Below are 25,779 nucleotides of genomic sequence, written 5' to 3'. Positions count from 1 at the left end.
CTGGACATCATAAAAAAAATACTTAGAATAATATAGGCAAAAATAAAAGTAAAAGCTAAATGACACAAGAAACTTAGAAGCTGTATGTGTTCTTTTGGTTAGTAGTGGTAAAAGGGAATGTGGCTTCACTGGGATGTTTTGCTTATTGCAGTTATAGCTCTATATCACTTCCTCACAGAGTCCATCTAAATATACTGTATGATACATAAACAAAAACATGCTTGTGCCACAGCTACATAAATTATATTCCTAACTTGTAGTATTACTTAAAATAGGTAATGATATAGTTAGACATTGAACATCTTACATCTAAGGTAGAAACATCTCAAGAATTGATAATTGTTCTTTTTTGCATATAATTAGATTCCTAATACACAATTATTTGAACATTGCTGTACACTAATAATAAAGATGCTAAATGTTAAGAAATAAAAATCCTTCACCTGCCTTGGATCACCAGATTTCACCCTGAATCTTAGATTATGTAAAATATATATATTTTTTATAATCTTATAAAATTTTAGATTTTATACTTGTATAAAAAAATATATTTTAAAAGTTTATAAATGTTATGAAATTTAACATACTTAGTGTTTATAATATATATTTTACATATATATTATTTTATTTAAAATAATTTAAATAGATTAATAAAAGACTACTTCTTAATTGAAAGTAGAGGCAGGGTAGATTTGCACTTTCTAGGCTAATTTAATTAGAGATGCATAAGATTTCAAAAGCAGCAGCTGACGAATAGCTTATGCATCTCTCAGTTAATCTACAGGGTGCAAATATACACTGCCTTCTGCTTGACTTCAGACTAACATGGCTAACTACATCTATCTTTAACAATTAGTCTTTGTAATGCTTTATTATAGAGAAATCTACTATCAGAGGAGGAAATAAATTAAAACATAAGAATGTTAGCATGAGAGCATATATTTTTCTGTCTACCAATCCTCAGCAGCTAGTCTAAGAATCTGAACCTGCACCACTGAATCTAGTAGCAAAACTCCTGATGAATGCAGGATCAGATCCCAAATGGACAAAATCTTTAGAGTAAACGCATTTGATAATTTTTATGGTTACAAGTAATTTTTTTTGGTTGTCACAAATGAAATAATGACAAATTCCAGCCATCTGGTGGGGTCTGGAAAATACCAACAAGCTGGACCACACTAAAATTAAAGCTGCACAAGTAATGGTATAGACAAGGAAGAGGTAGGGATTCCATAAGAATCATAAATTGTCAGAAGAGAGCATTACTATTTGCAATATACACAGACACTTACCTTTAATATTGTTTTAGGACGTTTTTTAAAGTAAAGTTTTGGCTTTTCAATCACAGGAAGAGGAGGGAGTTTTTTAAGTTCTTGTAGGACAGTCATTGCAGCCCGTTTTTTTGAGAGTTTCTTACTGTTTCCTTCTCCTTCTGCAGAGAATTCTCCTACTGTGACTCGAGTAACAAAGCTCTTCATATGTGGAGGTCCACTTTCCTTAATCACCTATTGAACAAAAGGTTATATCAAGTCAAATGACATAATGCAACACAGGTCCCCATCTTTTACCATTTTTCATACCATCCAATTGAAATATACTACTGAGATTCTTTTACTGAAAAAAACAACAACCTTCTTTCCTGCAAATGACAGTTATGTAGGCAGGCCTGCAGAGAACAAAGACTGACATGGATGGGAATGTTCATGTTTGACGGCATTAGAACTAGGATTAACCGAGGAAGAAAATCTAAACAATGTATTTACTGCTTCAAAGCAAATGTTTAACTACTTTAAAATACAGGTCTAACAAAACACCACCACAGTGCATAATAAAAATAAATCAAGTACTTTTCCAATTTAACTACTTATCTTAGTAAAAGGTACTTTTGTTGATAATCAGACCCCACCAAATCTGCCGATTCTCCTGCTCTTTATATGCCACCCAACTTTTTAGTTTATTCTTGAATGATATAAAGACAGGTGCTAACAGTTTATTAATTCCATGCACCCATGATTTTGCATGACTCTAGCTTCATCTTGCTTTATGCAGATGATGCATTAATAATGTAATAATCTCAGGTTGCTAGATGCTTTTCAGAAGTATTGCACCTCAAACAGTTTGGAAATCACCACGGTTAATATCAAGGTATTGGTTTTGGGGAATGAAAGGAGAAAAAAAGTTTGTTTTTTACAGAAAAAGTAACTAGAGATGGCGTCTTCCTTTAAATACCTTGGAATCTATTTTAGCAAAAATCTGACTTGGAACAAGCACATTGAAAATGTAAATATTAAAGCAAACTGAGTTTTGGGCAGAGTTCTTTTTACAATAAGATGGGAAAAAGAGTGGTTCTGGAAACAATAAAGGTCTATAGATCCAAGGTAGAGTCCATTTTATTGTATGCAGCCGAACGTTGGGATGCTGGTCCATAGTCCATCTCAAAACAAAAAGTAGTTGGAGATCTTTTTAAAGGTAGTTTTTATCTCTATCTAATTCTACAACAAGGGAGGGGGAGAGGGAGAGAGGGCAGTGACTTCCCTCTGCAGGCTGCACAGGTGTTGCCCAGCCAGGCGGAAGCGGGGGGGAACTCGCACATGGCGGCCGCTGCCATCCACCACCCCACACTGCCACGTGTCGCACATGTGGCTCCGTGAGCTGCTGACAGGCAGTGTACGATTGGCCAGGTGCAAGACCCATCAGCAGCCGGCAGATCCGCGCATGCGATTGGCTGTGCGACTGCCACCCACCACCCCACACTGCTGCGTGGCAAGCCCCCCGTCATCTCCCCCAGGCTCAGTGTCTGCCACTGCCAAACCCCACCCTACCAGCCCCTGTGCTTCCGGCCAAAAGGGGTACACTCCTTAAAAAAGGTTGAAAACCCCTGCTCTAAACCACTGGATGGATACCAGATAAACTGATGAAGTACACATTCTAGATGTCTCCCATTTGCAAAATAAGCCCTTGTTTGGATGGTTAAATAACATCTATATTCTCCGGACAAAAGGCTTGGGGAAATGCCACTGACCTAATATTTCCCCTATATCTAACACAAGACATCACTTTAAGAATTAAAGATGCCAGCATGCAGAGAAATATCCTGATAGTAAAACTGTCTGAAACTTCCTCTTTTTTAAAATTAATAAATCACTCCAATGGCCTAGAAACCTACCCATCTGGGGTGTAAAACTACAAACAATGAGAGGTTATTACTAGATTGAGATTTACTTTAATGAGTAGGGATCTATGTAAATTGCACTGGAAGTGCACTTCACAGCAGCTCCTTTAATCTTGCTCTTTTCACCATGCACCTGACTCCCACCTTTGATTGGCAGAGGGACCCTGGCAGTCCCGCTGCTTCCTCCTGATGAGCCAGGGGGCAAAACCCACAGTTTTAAACATGCCATGGTTTTTGCCTCCCTTTCCTGATTGGCCAAGCGGCCCTGGTGGCCCCACTTCTTGCTGCTGATTGACTAGGAGGGGAAAATTTAAGCATATTTAAAACCATATTTTTTGCTACCTGGCTGATCAGGAGCAAGCGGTAGGGGTCTCCCTTCACCAATCAGTGCTCGGGGGGTACATAGTAAAAAAAGAAAAATTAAAGGAGCCGCTGTGCAATGCACTTCCCTACTAATGAGATCTGTGGATGTCATGGGCAGGTTGTTACAAAATGTTTGGATACAAAATGCTCTTGTTGGAAGAAGGAGATAGATGACATAAATCACTATTTGTGATTTTGTTTGTTCTCTGAAGAAATGAGAGGAAAACGGATCTCTCCATTAATGGGAAATTTTAAATATTGGGCTCACAAAGAAAAAACAAACGGGCTTCTCTCTAATAACAGTTTGGACCACATATTCTCCTTAGATACAGTTCTCTTACGTGCTCAAAGAACAAGGGCCAAAATCAAATAAAAATTTTCCTATTTTGTTTTATTATCCACTGCTTCATTTTATTATTTATTTTTCGACATCAGATACTATTTTTTTGTTTAATTTTGCATAAATTGGTAGAATGGATCGTCTTGCTGTATGTTTTTATAAGTTATATAAATATTATTTATTTCTTTTTGTTCATTTTAGCATATTCTTTTGGTGGAAGCTGTAAATAAACTACTACTACTATTTACTACCCATGCTAAATGGTATTTATATCAAATCAGTTATAAGTCAAACTCATAGCTCAAAAATGTTTCCTCCTTTAAGAATCATGATTATTTGAAGGATGTACTATTTGTGCAAGGTGCTGAACTTCAAGCCTGAAAAGCTGAATTTCTTTGTTTATCCACAGACACAAACAGCATGAACATCACCACTCCTAGCTTACCAGTCATAACCTTTGCCTGGAGAGATCACGTTATTTTGAAAGACTAATGATTTTAGTCTCCAGAATTTTGATCCGTCTCAATTAGTGATAATAAAACTTAACAAGAGATCTAGCATAATTTGTAAGTCCTGTTCTGTCTAGAGCTCTACTAGAAAAAAACCCAATCATTTCTGCAAACCTCAACTTAAAAATATCTTTCCAAACAAACTCAACCTGAAAGATGAGAATGCCTGTTTGAAACCATTCTCAGCCACAACGGTCGTATCCAGATGTGCATGAACATTTGGTTATCGGGTACAACTAGTGACGGCACACCTTGTGCCACTGCTAGTTGTTCCCAGGGAACGTCTGTGCACTCGTGTGCGGCAAGCTACCCTGGGTGGTAGGGGAAGCTGTGGCCAGCACTGGTCTGGCTCCAGCAACTTTACCTGGGGTCCTGGGGCCCTTCCAGGATTGCAGTAGCAGTGATCCTGTTGTCACATGAAGCCTGGACAGCAGTGAGGCATGGTTCCAGTTGGCCAGGCTCTTGCTTTGAGTAGCGCATGCTGTCGCCTCATGCACCACTCCACTTTTTTTTGACCCCTGGCTTTCCCTCTGCACTACTCTCTTGCAGCGTGGAGAACAGAATGCGAGGTATGTGGTGCACGACTGTGCTCGTCTGGACGTGGCCAACATTTACATTACTGTGAAGCTATAGAAACAAAGAAAGTCTGTGTCTAAGATGCTTCTGCATCTTTTCAACTGCCCTCTTCTATCTTCTCCTTACCACATCCATCGGATTTTTTTTTCAAGGATACAACAACATTTTACTGACAAAATCTGGTACTACAGATGGAACAATTCAATACAGCTATCTGTTTACATTTAATCAAAACAATAAATGCTTTATAATTAGATATATGACAGTTATATGAGCTTTGTATCTGGGCCAGAGTTCAGTTCTTGCGATCACTGGGGGAGGAAGCAAATATTTAATTTAGTATTTTTGCTTTTATATTTGCTTATAAGGGAACTCAAGTTTCTGATAGACAGAAGCAATTACTATTCAATATCTGACATTAGCCAATATTTTCAAAATCAAAATAAATGCATATATTTAGTGGTCTGCAGTAGCAGAACCATTTGCTATTGGGCAATTCCTAAGCATAAGTGAACTGAGGCTAAGGTGTTACCAGCAGTCTTAGCTCAACTGCGGTGTTTTTTATGGGTTTAAATTCTAAACCTGAATATTATTTCAACCTGTTTTGTATTAAAGTTCTTTGCTATGAAGGTCATGTCCTCTGCATTATTTAGTTTTGCAGTTACACTGTAATCAGGTCTCTTTAGGCTTGTATTTCTTGTTTAAACCTCCTTTTGTAGCAATTTTACACAGCAAATATAATAAACATCAATAAAAAGACACAAAATGGAGATTAATAGAGAACTATATCCAAATTTTCCCAGAACAGAAAAAAGTGTATGCCAATAAGGAAGTCTGCCAGGAAGGGATTTTTTTTTTTAATTTAGGACTATCCTGACTCTGTGTCAAGGTAAGGATCTCAAAACTATTATGATTGTCATCTTGCTTAAAACTGGCCTGCTCCAGCATTTCACAAATTGAGAGCTCCATTGTGCTTTTAATGTACTAGTCTGGGAGAAGGTGGGGCTGCTCTGCCCAAACAAGAGTCCTGGGAGGCTGTGAGCATAACACCTCTAGGCAAGGTACAGACATTGCACTTTTACCAATGTAAGTGATCAAAAACTGGTCTGTACCCATAACAGAATAGAAGTTTGGCACACAGACTGGTGTAAAAATGGCAGAACCCAGTCTATGATTTGTCACCCTGCAAGAAAGGGCGAACATGTTTTCTGTTCGCTACTGATCTAAACAACATTTCTTACAGAAAACTGTGCAACTTAGATTGATTCTGCTTGGGCTTTTGAATGTCTGTACCTAGCCCTTTGGTCTTCCCGGCACATGGGGCGTGAGCATGCTTGCTGCTGCATCCCCTAAATTGGATACAGCTCACACCCAACTTAGAACTCGGTAACGGAGATTTAGCCCTGACTCTTCTCTACAGTGAGCATCTGAAGTGCGATGATGATAATATAAAGCAGAGGAGAATCCTGAGCAAAATCCTAGTCCCAGTGAAGTCAATGTACTTTTTACAACAACTTCATTGAAATCAGGGTTTTACTGCTTGCATTTAACAGTGGACAGAGACTATATTTGGGGATACAGTGTTCTCTCATGCATCCATGCATAAAGGTTGTTCATAGTTCAACTGTGAATTTCCAGCATAAGGTGGAGGATCTCACTAATTTCTACGCAATTCCACTTCAAGAGTGGCATACAGAAGACAGTGAGCCAGAAATTCTGATTCACAGGTTATTTTTCCTCTTAGACATCCTAAACCAAGGAACACCCCCTCCAATGCAGCCCAGGTTGTAATGTGCAAAGTCCATAGACTCAGAAGGTTATAATCAAAGAATACATACATCAAGTTTCTAAAAGGTTCTCTCTCTCCTTTTTTAAACAGAAAAAACTACAGAGAATAGGATGGGGTTCAAAAACTACGAGAATAGGATGGGGCTCAACATAGACAAATGCAGGGTGCTGCACCTTGGGAGAAGGAATCCACAGCATGCATACAGGCTGGGGAGTTCCCTTCTTGAAAGCACAGAGGCAGAAAGGGATCTCGGAGTCATTACTGACTCCAAGATGAACATGAGCTGCCAATGCCAGACCGCAGCCAGCAAGGCCAGCCATACTTTGTCACGCATCCAAAGGTGCATCTCAAGCCGGTCCAGAGAGGTGCTACTCCCCCTCTATGCTACTTTGGTCAGGCCGCAGTTGGAGTACTGCGTCCAGTACTGGGCACCGCACTTCAAAAGGGATGTGGCCAGCTTGGAGAGGGTTCAGAGGAGGGCCACCCGCTTGGCGAGAGGGCAGCAGGACAGGCCCTATGAGGAGAGACTGAAGGACCTGAACCTGTTCAGCCTCAGCAAGAGGAGGCTGAGAGGGGACCTGGTGGCTGTCTACAAGCTCATCAGGGGGGATCAACAGCAAATAGGCAGAGCTCTTTTCTCCCCAGCACTACCTGGGGTGACAAGGAACAATGGTAATAAGCTGATGGAGAATAGGTTTAGGTTGGAGACCAGAAGGCAATATTTTACAGTTAGGGTGGCCAAAATCTGGAACCAACTTTCCAGGGAAGTGGTCCTCGTCCCTACCTTGGGCATATTCAAGAGCAGGTTGGACGATCACCTGTCTGGGGTCTTGTGAACCCAGCATTCATTCCTGCCTGCGGCAGGGGGTCAGGCTAGATGATCTGTTCAGGTCCCTCCTGGCCCTAGCTACTATGATACAGTATGAGGAAAAGTTCCAAGGCTGATTATAATTTTGAACAGTCAAACAGTGAATTCTTCATAACAATGCTCATGGGCTGCACACCTGTGGCATTTACTTCTAAATGTTTTACAATGTATGCATGTGTGCTTTATGACTAATGTAAACACACAGAGGTGGTGCAACACACCTGAACTGAAATTACAAAAGGACCCATAGCCTTTTCATTTCTTACCTTTTAAGGGTTTGCAATCATGATACTGACAATACTATACCACAGGTATTGTAGGTAGCATTCATATACAGTACAATATAGATAGAAAACATAATTAATAATGTTGATGAAATGAGGAGTAAAATTACTCGCTTAAGAAATAAATTAAGCTCTGTACTTTTTAAGATGGATTTTTTTTTCTAAGTGTATTTGCATAGCTTTTTATTTTTTGAATCTTTTACTTATATGTGGTACATAATGGCCAGTATAATATTTACCTCTGTCAAAGTTCAACAAGAAGATTAAATGGAAAGATTCTCATCGACTTCAGAGGTTTTAGGATTGGGCCCAATATTAAATTTAGGTTAAGATTTCTTTTTTGAAAAGGAATCTAAAACCAATTCTGGTAGACTCCAGAGAAATTCAGACTAACCGTTTTCAGATATTTTCTGTTCAACATGATTTAAACCATTTGTGCTGTAAAACCAACACAGAGATTTACAATGGAATTCAATCCACAAACACTAACCACTTTAGTATACCAGTATATTAAAATGCTCCATGAGTTTCAAGACTCATCTTATGGACTAAATTATGGCTAATTGTACCAGAAAATTTGATTAGCAATGACAGTTTATACATTTCCTCCTTTCTGTCATGCTGGTTTAAATGATGAGTCCAGCAAAGGAAAACACAATGGGCTAAATTCATGCCTGGTGTAGCACCATTGAGGTCTACTTATATCAGGGATTAATACAGTTCAGTTTAATGAATCAAACTGACAAATGTAAAACAGGAGTTCAGTATTAGTAAAAGAATACCATTGTTCCAGTTAACAAAGAGTACATAGGCTGCATTTTGAAAGATATCAGTGAGAGTAAACAAGTACTAGTTTTAAGATTACTGGAGGAGAGAAAAAGGTAAAATGAAACAATGGAAAATTGTCTATTACCTCTGACTGTTTAAAATTTAGAAAATACCAAACTATCAATGTATTTATACATGCTGATGCAAATGAAGACACAGGAAAAAATGGGCGTTTTGCCAGTAAGGAAAATATCTACAGCTTTATTAAATTAAAAAAAAATCTAACATTAATCCCTTTAGGCAAATGATCTCCACAAGTCGGTGAGGAACACTGGCATCCTTTCGCCATAGCCAGAGGGGAAATATCAAGCAGGTCCATAACCCATTTTTGAGAGACCAACTCTCCCCTGATGGTGGGATAAAGAGTATAAGAACTGTGTACAGCTTTTAAGTAGGTGAGGTCAATTAAACCCATCTGGACTACTCAACTCCTTTGGCAGGCCTAAGGCTGAAAAGCTATCAAAAAAGGAAAGACATTTGTACTGTAACTTCAAGCAAAGAGAAATACATCATTAACCCTTTAGCCTTCACACATGGTATTTTCTACCTAAAATAGACGTAAGGCTTTGTCCAAAATTTGCCAAATGCAACATGTGCTATGACTAATTAATTAGTCTGTCCTTTGAAAATGGAAAAAAACACAAGTAAAACGCATGGAAATTAAAATGCATAAACCAGTTCATAGATCTCTTTGCTGCAACAAAGGCAAATCTTTCCTGCCAACTTAGGAACAATGGCAAAATCCCTACTTGGGAGCAGCATCTTGCAAGATGATCCAAATTCAGGTTTGAAAGCTATTGCCTAACTTAGTGAGGAGGGTTTTAAACAAGGCTCGCAGTGGGGTGAAGAACAAAGTCCTGAGATAAGTGAAGTGGGAGACCTGAAGGAAGCACAAAAACGAAGAAGCAACAGGGAAGGCCTCCTCATTCTTCCTAAGAAAGTAGGGCAATGAGCTAGTTACCTCAGGTGTCTGTACACGAACGCACTGAGGCTGGTAAAACGAGCAGGAAGAATTGGAAGTCCTCCCACAGTCAAGGAACTATGACATGACTGGAATAACAGAGACTTGGTGGGATCGCTCGCATAATTGGAGCACTGTCCAGGACAAACTGTCCAGGAAGGACAGGCAGGAGAGAAGAGGAGAAGCTATGCTGTATGTAAATGAGCTGTATGATTGTTCAGAGCTCCAGTATGAAATTGGATATAGGCCTTTTGAAAGTCTCTGGGTTAAGGTTAGAGGGGACAGCAACAAAGGGGATGTTGTGAACGGTGTCTGCTATAGACCACCAGACCAGGAGGATGAGATAAATGAGGTTTTTTTCAGACAACTAGCAGAAGTTTCCAGATGATAGGCCCTGGTTCTCATGGGGGACTTCATTCACCCTGACATCTGCTGGGAGGAAAATACACCAGTGCATATGCAATCCAGGAAGTGTTTGCAGAACACTGGAGACAACCTCTTGGTAGAAGTGTTGGAGAGACCAATCAGAGGCCAGGCTCTTCTTGACCTGCTGCTCACAAACAGGGAAGAATTGGTGGGGAGTGTAGACATGGATGGCAACTTGGGTAGCAGTGACCACGAGATGATCAAGTTCAGGATCCTGACAAAAGGAAGAAAGGAGAGCAACAGAGTATGGAACCTGGACTTTGTAAAACCAGACTCTGACTTCCTAAGGGAACTGATAAGCAGGATCCTCTGGGAAGCCAGTCTGAGGGGGAAAGGAATCCAGGAGACCTGGCTGTATTTTAAAGAAACCTTGATGAGGTTGCAGGAACAAACCATCCCAATGTGCACGAAGAATAGCAAGTACGACAGATGACCAGCTTGGCTTAGCACAGAACTCTTTGGTGATCTTAAACACAAAAAGGAAGCTTACAAAAAGTGAAAGCTTGGACAGATGACTAGGAACGAATGTAAGAATATTGCTTAGGCATGCAGGGATGAGGTCAGGAAGGCCACTCATGTGGGTGGGGCACATGAGTTAAGAGAAGAGGCTAAGGGAACTGGGCTTATTTAGTCTGAAGAAAAGAAGACTGACGGGGGAATTTAATAGCCTTCAACTACCTGAAGGGTGATTACAGAAAGGATGGGGCTAGACTGTTCTCAGTGGTGGCAGATGACAGAATAAGAAGCAATGGTCTCAAGTTGCAGCAAGAGAGGTTTTGGCAGGATATTAGGAAAAACTCTCACTAAGAGGGTGGTGAAGCACTGGAACAGGTTATCCAGAGAGGTTGTGGAATCTCTGCCCTTGGAGGTTTTTATGGCCTGGTTTGACAAAGCCTTGGCTGGGATGATCTAGCTGGCGATGGCCCCGCTTTGGGCAGGGGGTTGTACTAGATGACCTCCTGAGGTTCCTTCCAACCCTAATTTTCTATGATTCTGTGTCTGACAGTCTGGCAAAAGCTGAAAGCTGCTATGAAAGAACAATCTTGCTCTGTGGGGGAAAGCTGTCCTGGGAGACCTGCATAGCTAAGGTGAGCACAGCCCAGCTTCAGGACTGGAGTATAGTTTTCCCCCCATCAGACTTTGGTACTTTAAGATGTTTTTAATCTGTTGTTTAATACACAGAGAGCATTCAACACGTTTTATGAAAAGCCTATCTTGATTTCATCAGGCAGTCCAAGTACATATCTTGTGTTTGTGTAATCTCTCTTGGCCAAACAGCTAGGGCCAAATTGTGCCCTCAGTTACACCCATGTGATCCCACTGACATCATAGGGCAGGACTTGGCCCCTGACTTGCATTACATACTCTCTTTATGCTCCAGAAATTATGTAATTCTGTTTATTGCAAACATTACATTTTTTAAACTATTTGCTCATTTATATAACACTGTCCTCCTTTTTTATTTACTAAAGGTTTGAAAGATACAGAAAAGGCTGACTATTTTACAGCTATTACATTACACAGGTAATGAATGCTTGATACGTGCCTGGAGTAATACTAAACAGTTCTTAAAGAAAATCCTACTGACATAAACAAAAACAAATAATCCTACTTAAATAAAATAATACTGCCATTTAACATCTTGGCAATAGTAGTATCTGAGACTAACCATGTGATAAAAATACCTCAGGGATCAGGACCTAAATATGGAGCATTAAGAGACAATTAAAAGTTATTAGTATTGTGATGACTGGGGCACAGGAAAACTCTCACATTGAGAAATGAAAAAGGCAGGGACTGTTGACATTAGGTGATGAATACAAGGCATGTGAAAAATGTACACTTAAATGGTATACAGATAGTAGAACTGTTTCTATTCTGCTTGTCTCATAACAAAAGAACAAGATGGTATTGGATACAACTGAAAGTTAGTAAATTCAAAACTTGTAAAAGAAAACACTTTTTCCACTCACAGGTAATTAGATTTTGGCTTTGGTATCAACAATTTAACAAGATTCAAAAAAGAGATTGAGCACTTATATGGCTATATAAACATACACATGGGTATACAATATATACAATAATCATTAATGCCATTAATTATTTTAAATAACAAAGTTTAAATAATTTACCTTTATTAGAGCTAAGATTAAACCTTAATAAGGAGCAGATTACCCCCAAAAATACCTACTGTGGAGTTCCTTATACCTTCTGAAGCATCTGGAGGCACTCTGCTGAACTAACGGACCATGCTTGGACCCAGTAGGCAATCCTGTGATCCTACTATGTCCATGGAGGTTACCTGGCTCTAGTCAATGCCAGTGTTCTCCATATGTTATAAGAGGCATACACACAGGTTTTTTTCTTGAATGGACTGTATATCACTTCCAGAGGAAAGTGATGCAGCCATACCAAGCCTACACCGGTAAAATTTTATAATACATGACACCAAATCAAATACGACATTCTAATATTCAGGCATATTTTCAAAAGCACTAGAACAGAGAAAATTATTTAAAATATCTCTAGCCATACACAGAAGTTATTTGGTGCAAATATATGACACACAGTAATAAAAACAAGACAAGTTTTAAAGTTCAGTTTAGACTAGTATCCACTGCTATATAAACACACAAAATATAAGCATTTTTTTTTTTTTACTGAAGATTAGGCAAATCCTAATAGCCACATACAATCATTGTCAACTTGTATAAAAAATCCTTCTGCTGAAGTAGTTCCACAGAAGTCATTACCACCCCTCCCTGTATAGTTTATAGCATACTGATTTGTATGGAATTACTTTACTGCTACTTAAGGTAGATAAATATGTTAAAAGCAGATTCATAGATTTAACAATTTGGAGACGAGGAGAAATAGGAAAGCAGTAAAAAAAAGAAGGGGGAGAAGGAAGGAGATAACTCTTTGAAAATGGTGCATATAATACAAAATGTCTCTATGAGATCTTTCACAGTATCTGAATGTCTGGCAGAATCTCCCAGTAGAAGACATAATACCTGCCTCCATTTGAGAGAGAGATTTTTCCCCCTAATTGGTGGTAACCAATTGAAATTTCTACTCCAAGATGATGAAATATATCTGAGGAAATTTTCTATGCTATGGCGCAATAAATGCCTTCAGACATCTGGGTTTTAGTTGTTGCTTGTTATGCTTTTACAAATGCTCCAAAGATAACAAACAACTGAATATAGAATACTTACCTCAAAACTGACCGGTATGTTGCGCTTCAAAGCAATTTCAAACACTACACTGATCTCGGATTTGTTTGCGTCTTTATCTTCTTCTGTTTCTTTTCCTCCCTCTCCATTCTGGATCATGAAAAAAACATAAATTATGTTAAAATTCTTATCTTAAAGAAGTAAGATGAATATGATTTCTTTTAACGCCTCTTTAAGTCTACTGACTGTATTTTCCCTAAAATAATATTAGAAACAGCAAATTTCTTAGTTTGCTTAAAGTGATATAATATTTTTCTGTATTTCAAAAATTCTAGTTACAATTATTTAGTGATTTGAAAAAAAAGTTTCATGTTTGTGAAATGCCTTAGGCTTCCGTGAGGCTTCCACAGTGAAACTTGCTCTTATAACCACCTACTAACTGCTGTTGCCTATCTGAACAGGCGTTCAAGTTTTGGACCCTACAAGCATTCCTGTCTCTCTACAAATCAAGACATGTTATATCTCTACTTCAGCTTTTAACTACCAGTACTTTCAAGCTGTTTGTCTAAGAACTAAAAAGTCCTTAAAGTTTTCAACCTTGGATCTTCCCCTTACCTGCGAGTCCAAGCCAGACTTTCGACTGTAGATTGGAGGTCATAAATTTCAAGGAAATTACTACCTAATTTACCAGACTGCCAGCAACTGGGGCTCCTACCAAACAGATAACTAAGACTGATTTAACTCTTTAGCCAGAAGCACAACCATCAAAAGTCTAAAAGTATACTATAGTTGTAAAACTGATACAAAGAACTGTCAGGTTCTTCACAAGGACTATAAAATAGAGTAATAACTTATTAACCCTTTAAAAACAATTTATACTTTAAGTTTAATAAAAAGTGTGATCCAAATCTAATGGCAGCAAACACCTAAAATGGACAGGCATAGAAAGCTTTGATTTACCCTTCAAACAGCCAAAAGACAAATGCCTACAAAGAGTAAAAAACATTCATTTTATTTTCTGACACAGGCTTTGACTCTGTCAGTGCTATTCAATATATTTACAAATGAACTGAAAGAAAACACAAAATCACTGCTTGTAAAGTCTGCAGATGATACAAAAATTGCTGGAGTGGCAGACAACAAGGATTAATTTCTCATTAATCTACCAGAGAAAGGCTAGCAAGATCTAAGGGATGAAAACTGAAGGTAGACAAATTCAGACTGCAAACAAGATGCAATATATATATATGTTTTTTACAGTGACAATAGTAAAACACTGGTACAACTTACCTTTGGATGTGATGGACTCTATATCACTTGAAGCTTTTAAGCAGAGCCTTTCTAGTCTCTTTAGATATACTCTAGCTTAAGCCAAAGCTTTTCGCTTGATGTTAGAATTACTAGGTAAAATTCTATGGCTTGTGTTGGACTACATGCTCACAATGACTGCTTTAACATTTCTGAATCCAGAAATATTTTTTCATGCTACACAATACAAAGCACAGTTATGGATGCAGGTCAAGTAAAAGTATTAGGTATTGTCCTTTGTACTGAACAACAGTCAGTCCCAAGCCTCATTCATGAAACACCTTTTCTAAACTCATTAAAATAAAGTGATTGAATCGATGGTTATGGACAGATTATTGGAATGTCTAAAGAATCACTAGTTTAAATGTGACCATGTCACAGTACTGCACCTCTTTGCTCTCCATTCCTTTTTTAAGCATTTCTTCTGCTAGTTGGCACGGTATTTGGCAACTACACAGCAATTCTTTCATTAATGCAGGTTCAGATACCCCTACGTTCTCCAACTTCTTTCTGCTGATAACTTAGTGCTTTACCCACACTTACAAAATGTAATATCAAGCCCATAAAGTTTATCTTCAGTGCTTTAATATGTATAGAAGATTTTGTGCCTAGCATATTAAATAATACTATCATAAACTGAAAGTATATAGAGAAATCTTCATTAAACCATCACCAGCTTATGAAGACCAAAAAGTGACCCTATTTATTGTGCTCCATACAGAGAAATATTTGGTACCCATCTAAGAAAATCTATATTCTAGGCCAACATTACAATTCAGATGCTCAAATACCACAGGAATGTGTGTGTGTGTGTGTGTGTGGGGGGGGGGCGTCCCTGGCATTTAATTTATACGATCTGAAAGTATATCCTATTGTGAAGACGATGCAAGAAGTCTCTAAGACAGTAATTCTCAACAAAGATACCAAAAGACCCTTCAGTGTGGTGAGATCTTTGTAATGGTTTGTAATGCAAAGCAGTCATGGTGACACAGCTGGGCACCCAGGACAGCTGCCACACGTAGAGGCAGCAGTGACTTTCTGTTGCTACTATTGCCATGATCACACAACTGTGGTAGCACTCTTTTTTTTCCACTCTACCTACCCCAAGTAAGCACCCAGGGTGCCTGCGCCAGTCACCCTGCCTTAGTTACGCCACTGCCATAGAGTGCTGCACAATATTAGTGTGCCAACACCAACACATGGTTCACAAGATAAACCCACAGATTTCAAATAGGAATCCATAGTGTAAAAAACACTTGGACGCGCTGTAATCTTTCTGGGGTTGATTTTTTTTTGCAACAGAAGAATTGCTCTATTATTTCTCCGTAGTCAAAAATTGAGTAAAAGTAAAGATCTGGCATTTTCCTAGAGTCTAATAAGGTTGAGAAACACTGCTATAGGAGTATAGTATTCACCAAATTGCAAGTAGTATCAACGTTACTTCTAAAGTGAGAGTGGCCATTCACATGACCACAAAAACTTAGCTTTAAAATGGAGACAGTATGTAACTAGGGAGGGGAGGGGGGAGAATTTCCCATCTGAGCATGTTACAATTATGAATGTATAGCATGGACACACAAATACTTGGAACCTTTTCAAAAGGGGAAGTTTCAAGAGGGCAGCAGCTACTATGTTTTAACTGTTAGATATGAGCAAGCTGAGAATGACTGAAATGGAGCAAACCTTCTCCCACTGTAACCCTGGATGAAGGAGTGTTAAAGTTGGAGCAGGTTTCCTTCATTTGAATCATTTTCAGCTCATTCACATATTATAATGAAAATGTACCAGCTGCTGCCCTTTTGAAACATTCCCCTTCTAAAAGAACTCCAAGGCTGCTTACAGACATGGAAAAAAACCAAACAAAAAGCGCTTTACTTTCAGCTCACTGCGCCCCTGCACTGAGAGCAGGACATGCACAAAAGACGCACTGCATCAGTTTGACCCAGCTCGCCCAGCATCTGTATAGCTCACGCGCTTCAGCGGGGCTTTTTGGCACTTTTATTTAAAAGCTGAGATAAAAGCGCCAAAAAGTGCTGCTGAAGTGCGCAAGCTACACAGACACTGAGGACTCGGGTGAAACTGATGCGATGCCTCTTCCAGTAAAGTGCTGTGTTCCCCCCCACCCTCCCCCCAGCACACATCTGTCAGCACCCCAAGTGTTCATGTGTCCACACACTATGTGCCCGCGTTACACTCCAAGGAAAGAACTACTGATCATATTTTTCAAATGAGGAACAGAGAACATTGCTCAGGGTGAGACAGGAGGCTTGTAACAAAGCAGAATTGAACACAAACACATGCTAGACTCCTGACCGAGATCAGTCCAGCCGCGTTTTCCTTAAATCTCAATACCTCACTAAGGCATCACTCAGTTCTCATTTCACAATACTGTCCCCATAACTCATATTTGGGGGTAGGGGAGTAGTTTCCTTTATCTCTCTCAACTCATGTAGTCAGTTAGGTTAAGACAATTCTTTGGAATCATCCAGGCACAGGGCGGCACCAGCCTTTTTCCGGCGGCTGCGCTATACGTCTTCTGGCCAAACATACTTATTTGGCCAGACTGGGAGCACTGCGCCTCTGCAGGCGGGAGCAGGGCGGACTCAGCTGTGTGGGGTAGGAAGCAGCAGCCCAGGGAGGAAGCGGGGGGCTTGACAGGGGTGATGCTGGGAGGGGTGGCTACGGGGGGGGGCTAAGGTGAATTTTGGGCCCCCCTAAGCTCCCCCTTCTATCTAAGCAGCTGAAATTTTATTGCCTAAAAGTAAAAAGTCTGTGCAGCCACATCTCCAAGCACCTAATTTGTGCCCACAATCCTAATATGGCTCAATCTGGATCCCCAAAGAGGAACCCGTCTTTCTCAAAATGTGTCCCTTCCTGTTTATGTTTCTCCTGGCTAACTAGGGATTTCATAAGTTTAACTATCCAATTTGTGGAAGGTGGTGAAGAAAAGGATGAAGTTATTATAGTAAATCAGATCTGGACAGGAAACAAATGAGGAGAATTAGACCAAAATTAAAGATTTTTGGAGTTGTCACAGAATAGCTTTTCTCCTGCTTGAAGCCTGGACATCCTAAGGGACCTGTTCTAACCTCATATCAAGAGGCAGACAGATCAGGTTCTTCCTGCTGTTAGGTTAAACATTATTCTAAGATTTACACGAATAGACTATGAAGAAATTAACATCTAAACAGATCTACCCATATTATTTATGTAATTTATTTTCCATTACTACCTATTATTACTGGTATATAGACTTAGTTCTTAGCAGTTTACTGTGTGGGACTAAAAATGTCAGTAACTAAAATATGTTCACCACAAGTGAAACATAAGTGAAGTCTTCCTGTCCTTGACAACAGGCATCTGGAAGTTAAGGACCCCTCTTACAAATATATTAATATTAACAAAACCCCAAAATGCACTGAACTAAGAAATGTTGCTCACTAATTCAACTTTACAACCTAGGCTTCTGAAGGTAAGTCTTTGCACAACTATTTCTTTGGAAGAGATGAGAAAAGGAAGAAATAAACCTAACTCAAGATCTTCATTCTGTCGAGCACATTTTCCTTTTTTTTTTAAGATTTCTAACTATTCTTTTTAACTGGATTTGGAAAAGGAATGATGGCAGAATTAAAGGGGGGGTTTTCAAACTCTCCTTTGATCATAAGGAAGACTACTAAGGTATGGTACTGGAGTAGTAAAAGGAATATAAGCAGCACAATTGTCCTTTTTGATACAGAAAATTCTCTCTGGTCTTAAATGGCACCTCAAAAGAAATCAAACAATAAACTGTGGGTAAGCTTTTTAGATTATTGCTCTATACAGGCTCTTGATAGGATTGGGCAAAAAAAGAGTGCAAGGAGAGCTTCCTTTATCTTCTAAGGATACTTGTTTAATTCCTTAGCAATGTTGTTGCTATAGAGATTTTCATTTCCAAAGTTACTTGTGAGATGGGGGGGGGAGGGGTTGCTTAGATATTCTTTAAAATATGTAGGAATATTTTCATTTTTAAAGTTATGAAAGCTTTGACCATTACAACACTGAAGGAAACTAATGATCCACTGAGGGACCAACAGGCCAAAAAACCTAAACCCATCTGACAGCTGTTCAGTGGTCTGTACAAAGTAATTTAGTGAGCTCAGTCAGGTTCCTAAAGCACAAGCACAACAAAAATACAAGTCACTATTTGGCAACCTTGCTGGTACTCTGAAATGTATTAGAATAAGTAGTAACTTGTTAAGACAGAGACTGATTTAATCTGTAAAGCACATTCAATAATATTATTATTAATATTAGTATTATTAATAATTCAAGAATTAATTAAATATTTCAGTGAGGCCACAAATTAAATGGGCCTTTTCTGTACTTTCCAGAGGTGATCACATATCCTTTCTATGTAGCTGCTTTAGTTTCCAAATGAAATACTTGCTCTTGGCAATTAGAATTTTAGTCTGTTCGATTCCTTGCTTCATACCACTTCCTTCAGCATTGGGCTGTTGAAATAAATATATTCTTATATCTATATTTGGTTGCCTTCAGTATTGGTCTGCAGCTTAGTTATAATTACATCCAAGTGAATTCATCGCTATAAAAATTGAAAACTAAAAAATAAGCTGTAACTAGTTTTATAAAGAACCATGTTACCATACCCCTTGTGCTTATCCGTATTTTTAGAGTTGAGGTAATTTGGCCTTCAGTATTTCCACCCACAAGCTACACCTTTTCCTCCAATCACTATGATTCCACATATTTCCCTTCCCCTCTCAGCTTCCAGATAACTTTATTATTTTATTAATGTTTTGTAATATAAAAAGAACCTTGTTTTTTTCATCACTTGAATTTAAAATAGTTTTCATTTACAAATTGAAATTAGAGCCTGTTCTAGTTTCAAAAAAATGTTAAATATATATGTGCAAACAATGCAGAGAAACATGGATGTTTAAAAAAAAAACGATAACTGAAAATGCACTGAATTGTTATTTTTCTACAACCTTACTCTATGATGCAAGAATCCAAATGTGGGATTTGGTACCCATGTTTGAAAATTAGCCTCAGTACGTTTTTAACCACGAACCTGAGGTAATTTTTCTGGGATAGGTTCATTCTGGAGAGCTTGAAGGGCCTTCATTGCAGCATTGTGTCTAGCAGCTTGACGAGTCTTTCCTTCACCAAAAAACTCACTGTTGCCAACAGTCAACTGGACATAGAAAATTTTAGGCACTGGGCAGTGATACCTAGGAAGAAGTCATGAATAGGTTAATACATTGCTATGAGTAAAAAATGAACAATATAATTTATGAAAACTGAATGTGAATTTTATTTAAGATACAGTAGTAACTATGATAGACAATATGACTTTTGAGTCACAGCATAGGACAAAGATCCAAACATATGATGCCATCTTGTGAGCCTCTAACAATCCTGCCTGTAACTCAAACTTGTCATCTCGAGATCGCTAACATGGCCTTGTAACTCTCCTTTTAAGGCAAGTCAAGCATCCAGTGCTAACCTATTTCCAGCGTCATCCCAGAGGAATGCTGGGAATAGTAGTTGTTGAGGCTGGTAAGAGTTGGAGACTCCTGTGCAAATTATACTGGAAAAGTCCTGGGCTATCTAAAAGTGGCTCCTTTCCCTCACAAGAAAGAGATATGGAAGAAGAAGGAGGCCAAGTTCTCTCCAGTAAGGGCTCAGAAATGTTCCTGGGTAGCAGCAACTGCTGGAGAGGCTGCAAAGAGAACCAGAGACCCAGACAAAAGACTAAGAAGGGAGATTTGGTATTGAGCATATTTGTAACTGAAATTGCAGGGAGGGCAAAGAAACTAGTTATTGTAGGAAGAAGTTTGGAATTAGGATGCAGAGAAGTTTTTGGATAGAGTGCCTGCATCCTTTTTTTTGGAGCTCAAATCAGAGCTTCTAGCACACTATGGAAAAAAACCTCTCCTCCCTTATCATAATGCCTGAGTATTTCTAAAGTACTATAAATAGAAATAACAGCCACTACTGTAGGTAGATTACAGGGTTTGTCTGAATATGTCCGAGAAGACAGCAGGGGAAAACTAAGGTAAAGAAGTTAAATATTCTGACTCAAGTGACTATCATAACCCAAACTTTTCCACAGTGATATGTTTATTCATACCATTAAATCCCACACTTACGTGTTCTATAGTAAAGTAACTAAAACAACCCCCTTCCCTCCTTTAGCAAGAATGGAAAAAAGAGAGAGGATGTTGCTATTTTTGGCATTGAAAGGTGCCATATTGCGAAGAGTGCTAACACAAGAATCTAAGTAGCTAAATAAACGGATGGGTAGATCTTCAGTGTCTAGAGAGGGAGGCATTTTTTCCTTGAACTAGAAAACCTGATTCAGCTAATTAGATGAAGATAATTAACTCTTAGCCTTTAATGGAAAGCAAAAAATAGCTAGTAATATGGTTGTTTGCTTGTTGTTTTTTTTTTATAGACAATTGTGAATTGCCTCATGTTGAATGTTCCAGGGTTTTAATCCTCAGACAGTGGATCTTCTAACACTGCACATTCTTTCATGAAAAAAATGTATATATTAGAAGCGATATGTTTACCAAGTATATAAAATGTTTAAATAGTTGATGTAACGGTCAGTGTGAGAGACCCTGAAGGAGCAGCCTCAGCAGCAGGAGCTGCCCTTGCCCCCTAAGGTACAAACCAGGGGCTGGGAGGGGAGGAGACAGTGGAAAGAGCAGGGCACAGTATACTTAAGTTACTCTTAAGTGGCTCCAGCTAGATCAGCGATTCTCAACTTTTTTGGCCTCAAGGCCCACCCCCCTCTTCCATATTTTTTCCTGAATTTCAATCTCTCTCAGTTATTTTCAACTCGGGTGCCATGAAATTCAGAAAAAAACATGGAGTTATCTTTTTTAAACAGTATATCTCAGCATTGGTACAATTTCTTCTAGCAGGGAAATGGAATGTGTTTCATGTTTTGAAAATATATAAATGTATAGCTTTTCAGATGTAAGAGTAAGTTTGTGCTGCCATTTTTAATACAGAAAAAAGTATGCCCCAGGCATCAAAAGTTTAGGAAACACTGATCAATGGTTTATTTCATTGCTCCATAGATTATGACACATTTAATGTAGAATGGTTTTGTTTGTTAAGTGAAGCATTAACACACCTAGCTACCGAGGGCCAAGAGCTACAGTTATACCCATTAGCTTTTTCGTGAATTTTGCCTGAATAAGGATGGTACATGATAGCCTAATTACTGAAGTTTACGGTAGAATTTCACCATTTGAAGCTAACATTAATGTTAAACGTTACATGGAAACTTATTTTGGTTTAACTTCTTTTATTCAGCAGATACATCATTTGATCTGACATTGTTACGGCCTTAGAAACCATGAAGTGGATTTCTGATAAAAAAACATAGTGCATGTTATCTGTGCAAGGTGAGCAACTATTACAGTGGCTGAAGATCAGTGGAGAATATAAGACCGTATCCCACACATTCAGTCACCATCTACATGCTGCGTGCATGTCAATTAAAGCAGTGTTTTCTATCATTGGCTCTCCAATCTGGGCTCTGCCTATGGCCTTCTACAGACATTCAGTTTCTCCTGGAAGAGTCACTGCAGACCCAGGAGAAGCCACCAGTATATAGATGCTCAAACTTTTTCTCCCAGAATAAAAATGGTTGCTCCAGGAAAAAAATAACCTGGGAACAACCAGGGTTAAAACAGTCCCCAGCAGAGTCTGTCCTGGGAGACTGAACATCTGTACATGCTGTAAGTGATTAAATGGTGTCTGTATGAAGTGAGGACCAACATAACACTGATAAATTCTGCCATTTGTAGAAGGGAACCTGCCATACAGAGCAGCAATTTTTCTAAGTTTTCACACCAGCACCAGGCAATCCTCACTTCTTTGCACATTTCTTTTGAAACAAGAGTTACTGTGGCATAGCAGCTGGCAGCTATGCAGGGATGGTGACCCATTTTATATAAAATGAATAGGCTTTCATTTTCATACCATGCAACAGAGGAGCATATGAACCGTAATCCACTTTACAAACTTAGGTCCTACAAAACATCGTCTTTCAAAAAAAGGTGTACTTATGAAGTTATTTACAGTAAAAGCTGCCTTAACTGGCACCTTATAAGCCAGCATGCTCTATTAACCGGCATACTGGCTTGTAAGGTAAAAGCAAAACCTGACATGCTCACCGTGGCACTTCTGGGTTCGCCGAGCCCCCACGGCCCAGGGCATAGCAGGCTGCGCGGGGCCCGCCTTCCTGTTCCTTGGGGTCCACGGGAGGGGCGGTGATGCAGCGGGAGGGGCAGCGACAGGCGGCAAAGACACCTGTTTGGGCCTCTCAATTGACCAGCATATTTTGTTATCCGGCACCCCCCATCCCTCATGGGTGCGAGATAACAAAGCTTTTGCTGTATAAGGTAATAAGGAAAAGTGAAACTCACTTAGCCTGTGGCTCTACAGTCTCATGAAGCTCTCTGGCTTTGGCAGAGTAATTAGACTTTTGCATGATTTGGTTTCAACCCTTTTTGTCTGCCTGGTCTCAAGCAGAGGACAGATAGCATAAACACTGCCAGAAACATGTAAAGCAACACCTGAACTGCTCAGAGTGGAATACAACTGCTAGAATCCTGGCATCTGCATGGCATAGCAGAGTGTGGGAAGAGAGAGGAGAATGAGACTAGGGAGCAGGAAAAACTGGTTTAATCAGAGCCCCCAAGATAATAATGACGCTAACATCTGAAGACACAATGTAATGCTTGTTGTAAATCAAGGAGCATTATAAAATGAACAGTGCAACAAAAGATTAAGAGGCTGCCCTGAGAGAGGTTCTAGCTCTCCAACTCTATTTGTTGACCAGTAAGATTCTCCAGCACTTCAAGTTTGAGTAACTGTGCCAGAAAGGACTAAAAACAATAACTACAATTTGAGGGTGGGAGGGAAGTTGGATTACCACAATAAAGTAACAACATTTTCTATCACAAAGTGATAAAGTGCAAAAAAGTGCAATAAGGTGCAACATTTTCTATCACAAAAGTTTCCAAACTACAGTCCTACAAATATTTGCCAAGTCTTCATTGATCTGCTTCAGTCGCAAAGCAAAGCAGGCAGGCAGTCTTCAGAGAGTAACGATGCAAATCATCACACACAATCTGTGGATTTACGGAAACTTTCAACTAACTAAATGTAAAACAAACAAACAAACAAAAGTACTTAAGTACTTTTCTGCATCTCAGTCACAGTTTTCATTGTGTGTGAAATGAGCCATAATCAAACCCCCAGACAATACAAAGTAGGAGTATAGCAAACAGATAAACCCATGCAAACTACAAAATAACAAGTGAACAGAATATAAACAAGTGGGGGCTTCTAGTAACAAAGCAAGATTTAGTACTAAACATATGAAGTTCTATATTTAGAAATGAATTAGATGAATAGAGTGGAAGGTCTTTCTGAAGCAGACACACATACTATTATATAAAGACTCTTTTCCACCTTTGTCTCCTTGATGATGTCCTAATATTAAACTTTTTGTGTAATTAGGAACTGTACACATCAAGGGAAGACCTTGGCTTACAGCATAAGTAACTGGGAGGTTTGAGATCTGTAAGAAGATCTAGAGAGTTTAACTGGCCTGTAACCTGGCATCATTTTAAACCAAATGTTCTGCTACATATGGCAAGTTCTACCCCACAAGTTCTCTCGCTGTGTAGAAAGCACACCCACCAGCTGGAGAAATTCCATTACAGGCACCTTCTGCCTTAAAACTAGTCACATACTATTACAAAATGACCATTAACAAAGTCCAGCAGTATGCAAAAGTGTGGAAAACATAGATTTCTTCTTCAACAGCAGCAGAACGGCTCCTGCAATGAATGGTTCTGCACATTTAGTGACTATATAGACACAGCAACCTGAATAGTAATTTGCATGTTATCTATGTCTGACTCAACCATTCTTACAGTGACCACTGCCTGCTGGAATTCACCATTCAGCGCAAGGTGGCAAAGGCAAGCAGTCAGGCTGTGGCCCTAGATTTTAGGAGGGCGAACTTCAACGAGCTAAGGAGGATAGTTGGAGAAGCGCTGAAGTCTCAGCGGGGAGGAGAGCCGGGTGTTCAAGGGGAGTGGTCGCTCCTTAAGGAGACGATCCTCCAAGCCCAAAAGAAGGTAGTCCCGATGAGGATCAAAGGGGGCAGGAGAGCATACAAGCCTCCATGGCTCACCAAAAACATCTGGGAATGTCTCCTTGCTAAAAAGGAGGCTTACTCCCAATGGAAAGGAGGGGTCATCACCAAGGAGGACTATTCGGCAGTTGCTCGGGGGTGTAGGGGGTAGTTAGGAAGGCCAAGGCAGATGGAACTGGGACTAGCTTCCCAGATTAAGGACAACAAGAAGTTCTTTTTTAAATACATAGGGAGTAAAAAGAAGGCCCCAGGTAATGTGGGGCCCTTGCAGGACGCGACGGGGAATCTGGTTGTCACACCAGATGACAAAGCCAACATATTTAATGATTTCTTTGCCTCTGTCTTCCTCAGTAAGGACCAGAACTGCCACCTCCGTGCTAGGCCCCCATCGGGTCCCGAGGGAGGCACACCTGAGCCCAGAGTAAGTGAGGATCTAGTTAGGGAACTGCTGGAGGGGCTGGACGTTTTTAAGTCAGCCGGTCCGGATGATCTCCACCCTAGAGTTCTAAAGGAACTGGCCGGGGTCATTGCGAGTCCCCTGGCGCAGCTTTATGAGCACTCGTGGTGCTCTGGAGAGGTGCCGGAGGACTGGAAGAGGGCCAACGTGGTTCCCATCTTCAAAAAGGGGAGGAAGGAGGACCCGGGAAACTATAGGCCAGTCAGTCTTACCTCGATCCTGGGCAAGCTGTTCGAGAAAATTATTCTGGCACACATCCAGGAGGGGCCAGCAGGGAAATGCATGCTCAGGCGCAACCAGCACAGGTTCATCAGCGGCAGATCATGTCAGACCAACCTGGTGGCCTTCTACGATCAGGTCACTAAATCATTGGATGCAGGGGTAGCAGTGGATATAGTCTTCCTGGACTTCCGGAAGGCTTTCGACACTGTCTCTCACCCCGTTCTCATTAGGAAACTGGGGGACTGTGGCGTAGACACCCACAAAGTCCAATGGGTCGCCAACTGGCTAGAGAGCCACACCCAGAGGGTGGT

General features: G+C 39.8%; 1 protein-coding gene across 3 annotated transcripts in view; it reads right to left on the bottom strand.

Annotated features, from left to right (window-relative positions):
• STAU2 (staufen double-stranded RNA binding protein 2) overlaps nt 1-25,779 on the bottom strand; it is a 312,705-nt gene that overhangs the window by 162,875 nt on the left and 124,051 nt on the right. For all 3 annotated transcript variants that reach the window (XM_025200181.1, XM_025200187.1, XM_025200170.1), the window contains 3 exons: nt 19,672-19,831; nt 13,335-13,442; nt 1,293-1,505 (listed from right to left, as the gene is read on the bottom strand). In XM_025200181.1, coding sequence (XP_025055966.1) covers nt 1,293-1,505; nt 13,335-13,442; nt 19,672-19,831 — 481 coding nt within the window. The remainder of the gene's footprint in view (nt 1-1,292; nt 1,506-13,334; nt 13,443-19,671; nt 19,832-25,779) is intronic.

Source organism: Alligator sinensis, unplaced genomic scaffold (assembly GCF_000455745.1).
Source record: "Alligator sinensis unplaced genomic scaffold, ASM45574v1 scaffold71_1, whole genome shotgun sequence".
Taxonomy (NCBI): domain Eukaryota; kingdom Metazoa; phylum Chordata; order Crocodylia; family Alligatoridae; genus Alligator; species Alligator sinensis.
Note: the sequence above shows the minus strand (reverse complement) of the source record. Positions and strands in the feature narration are given on the sequence as shown.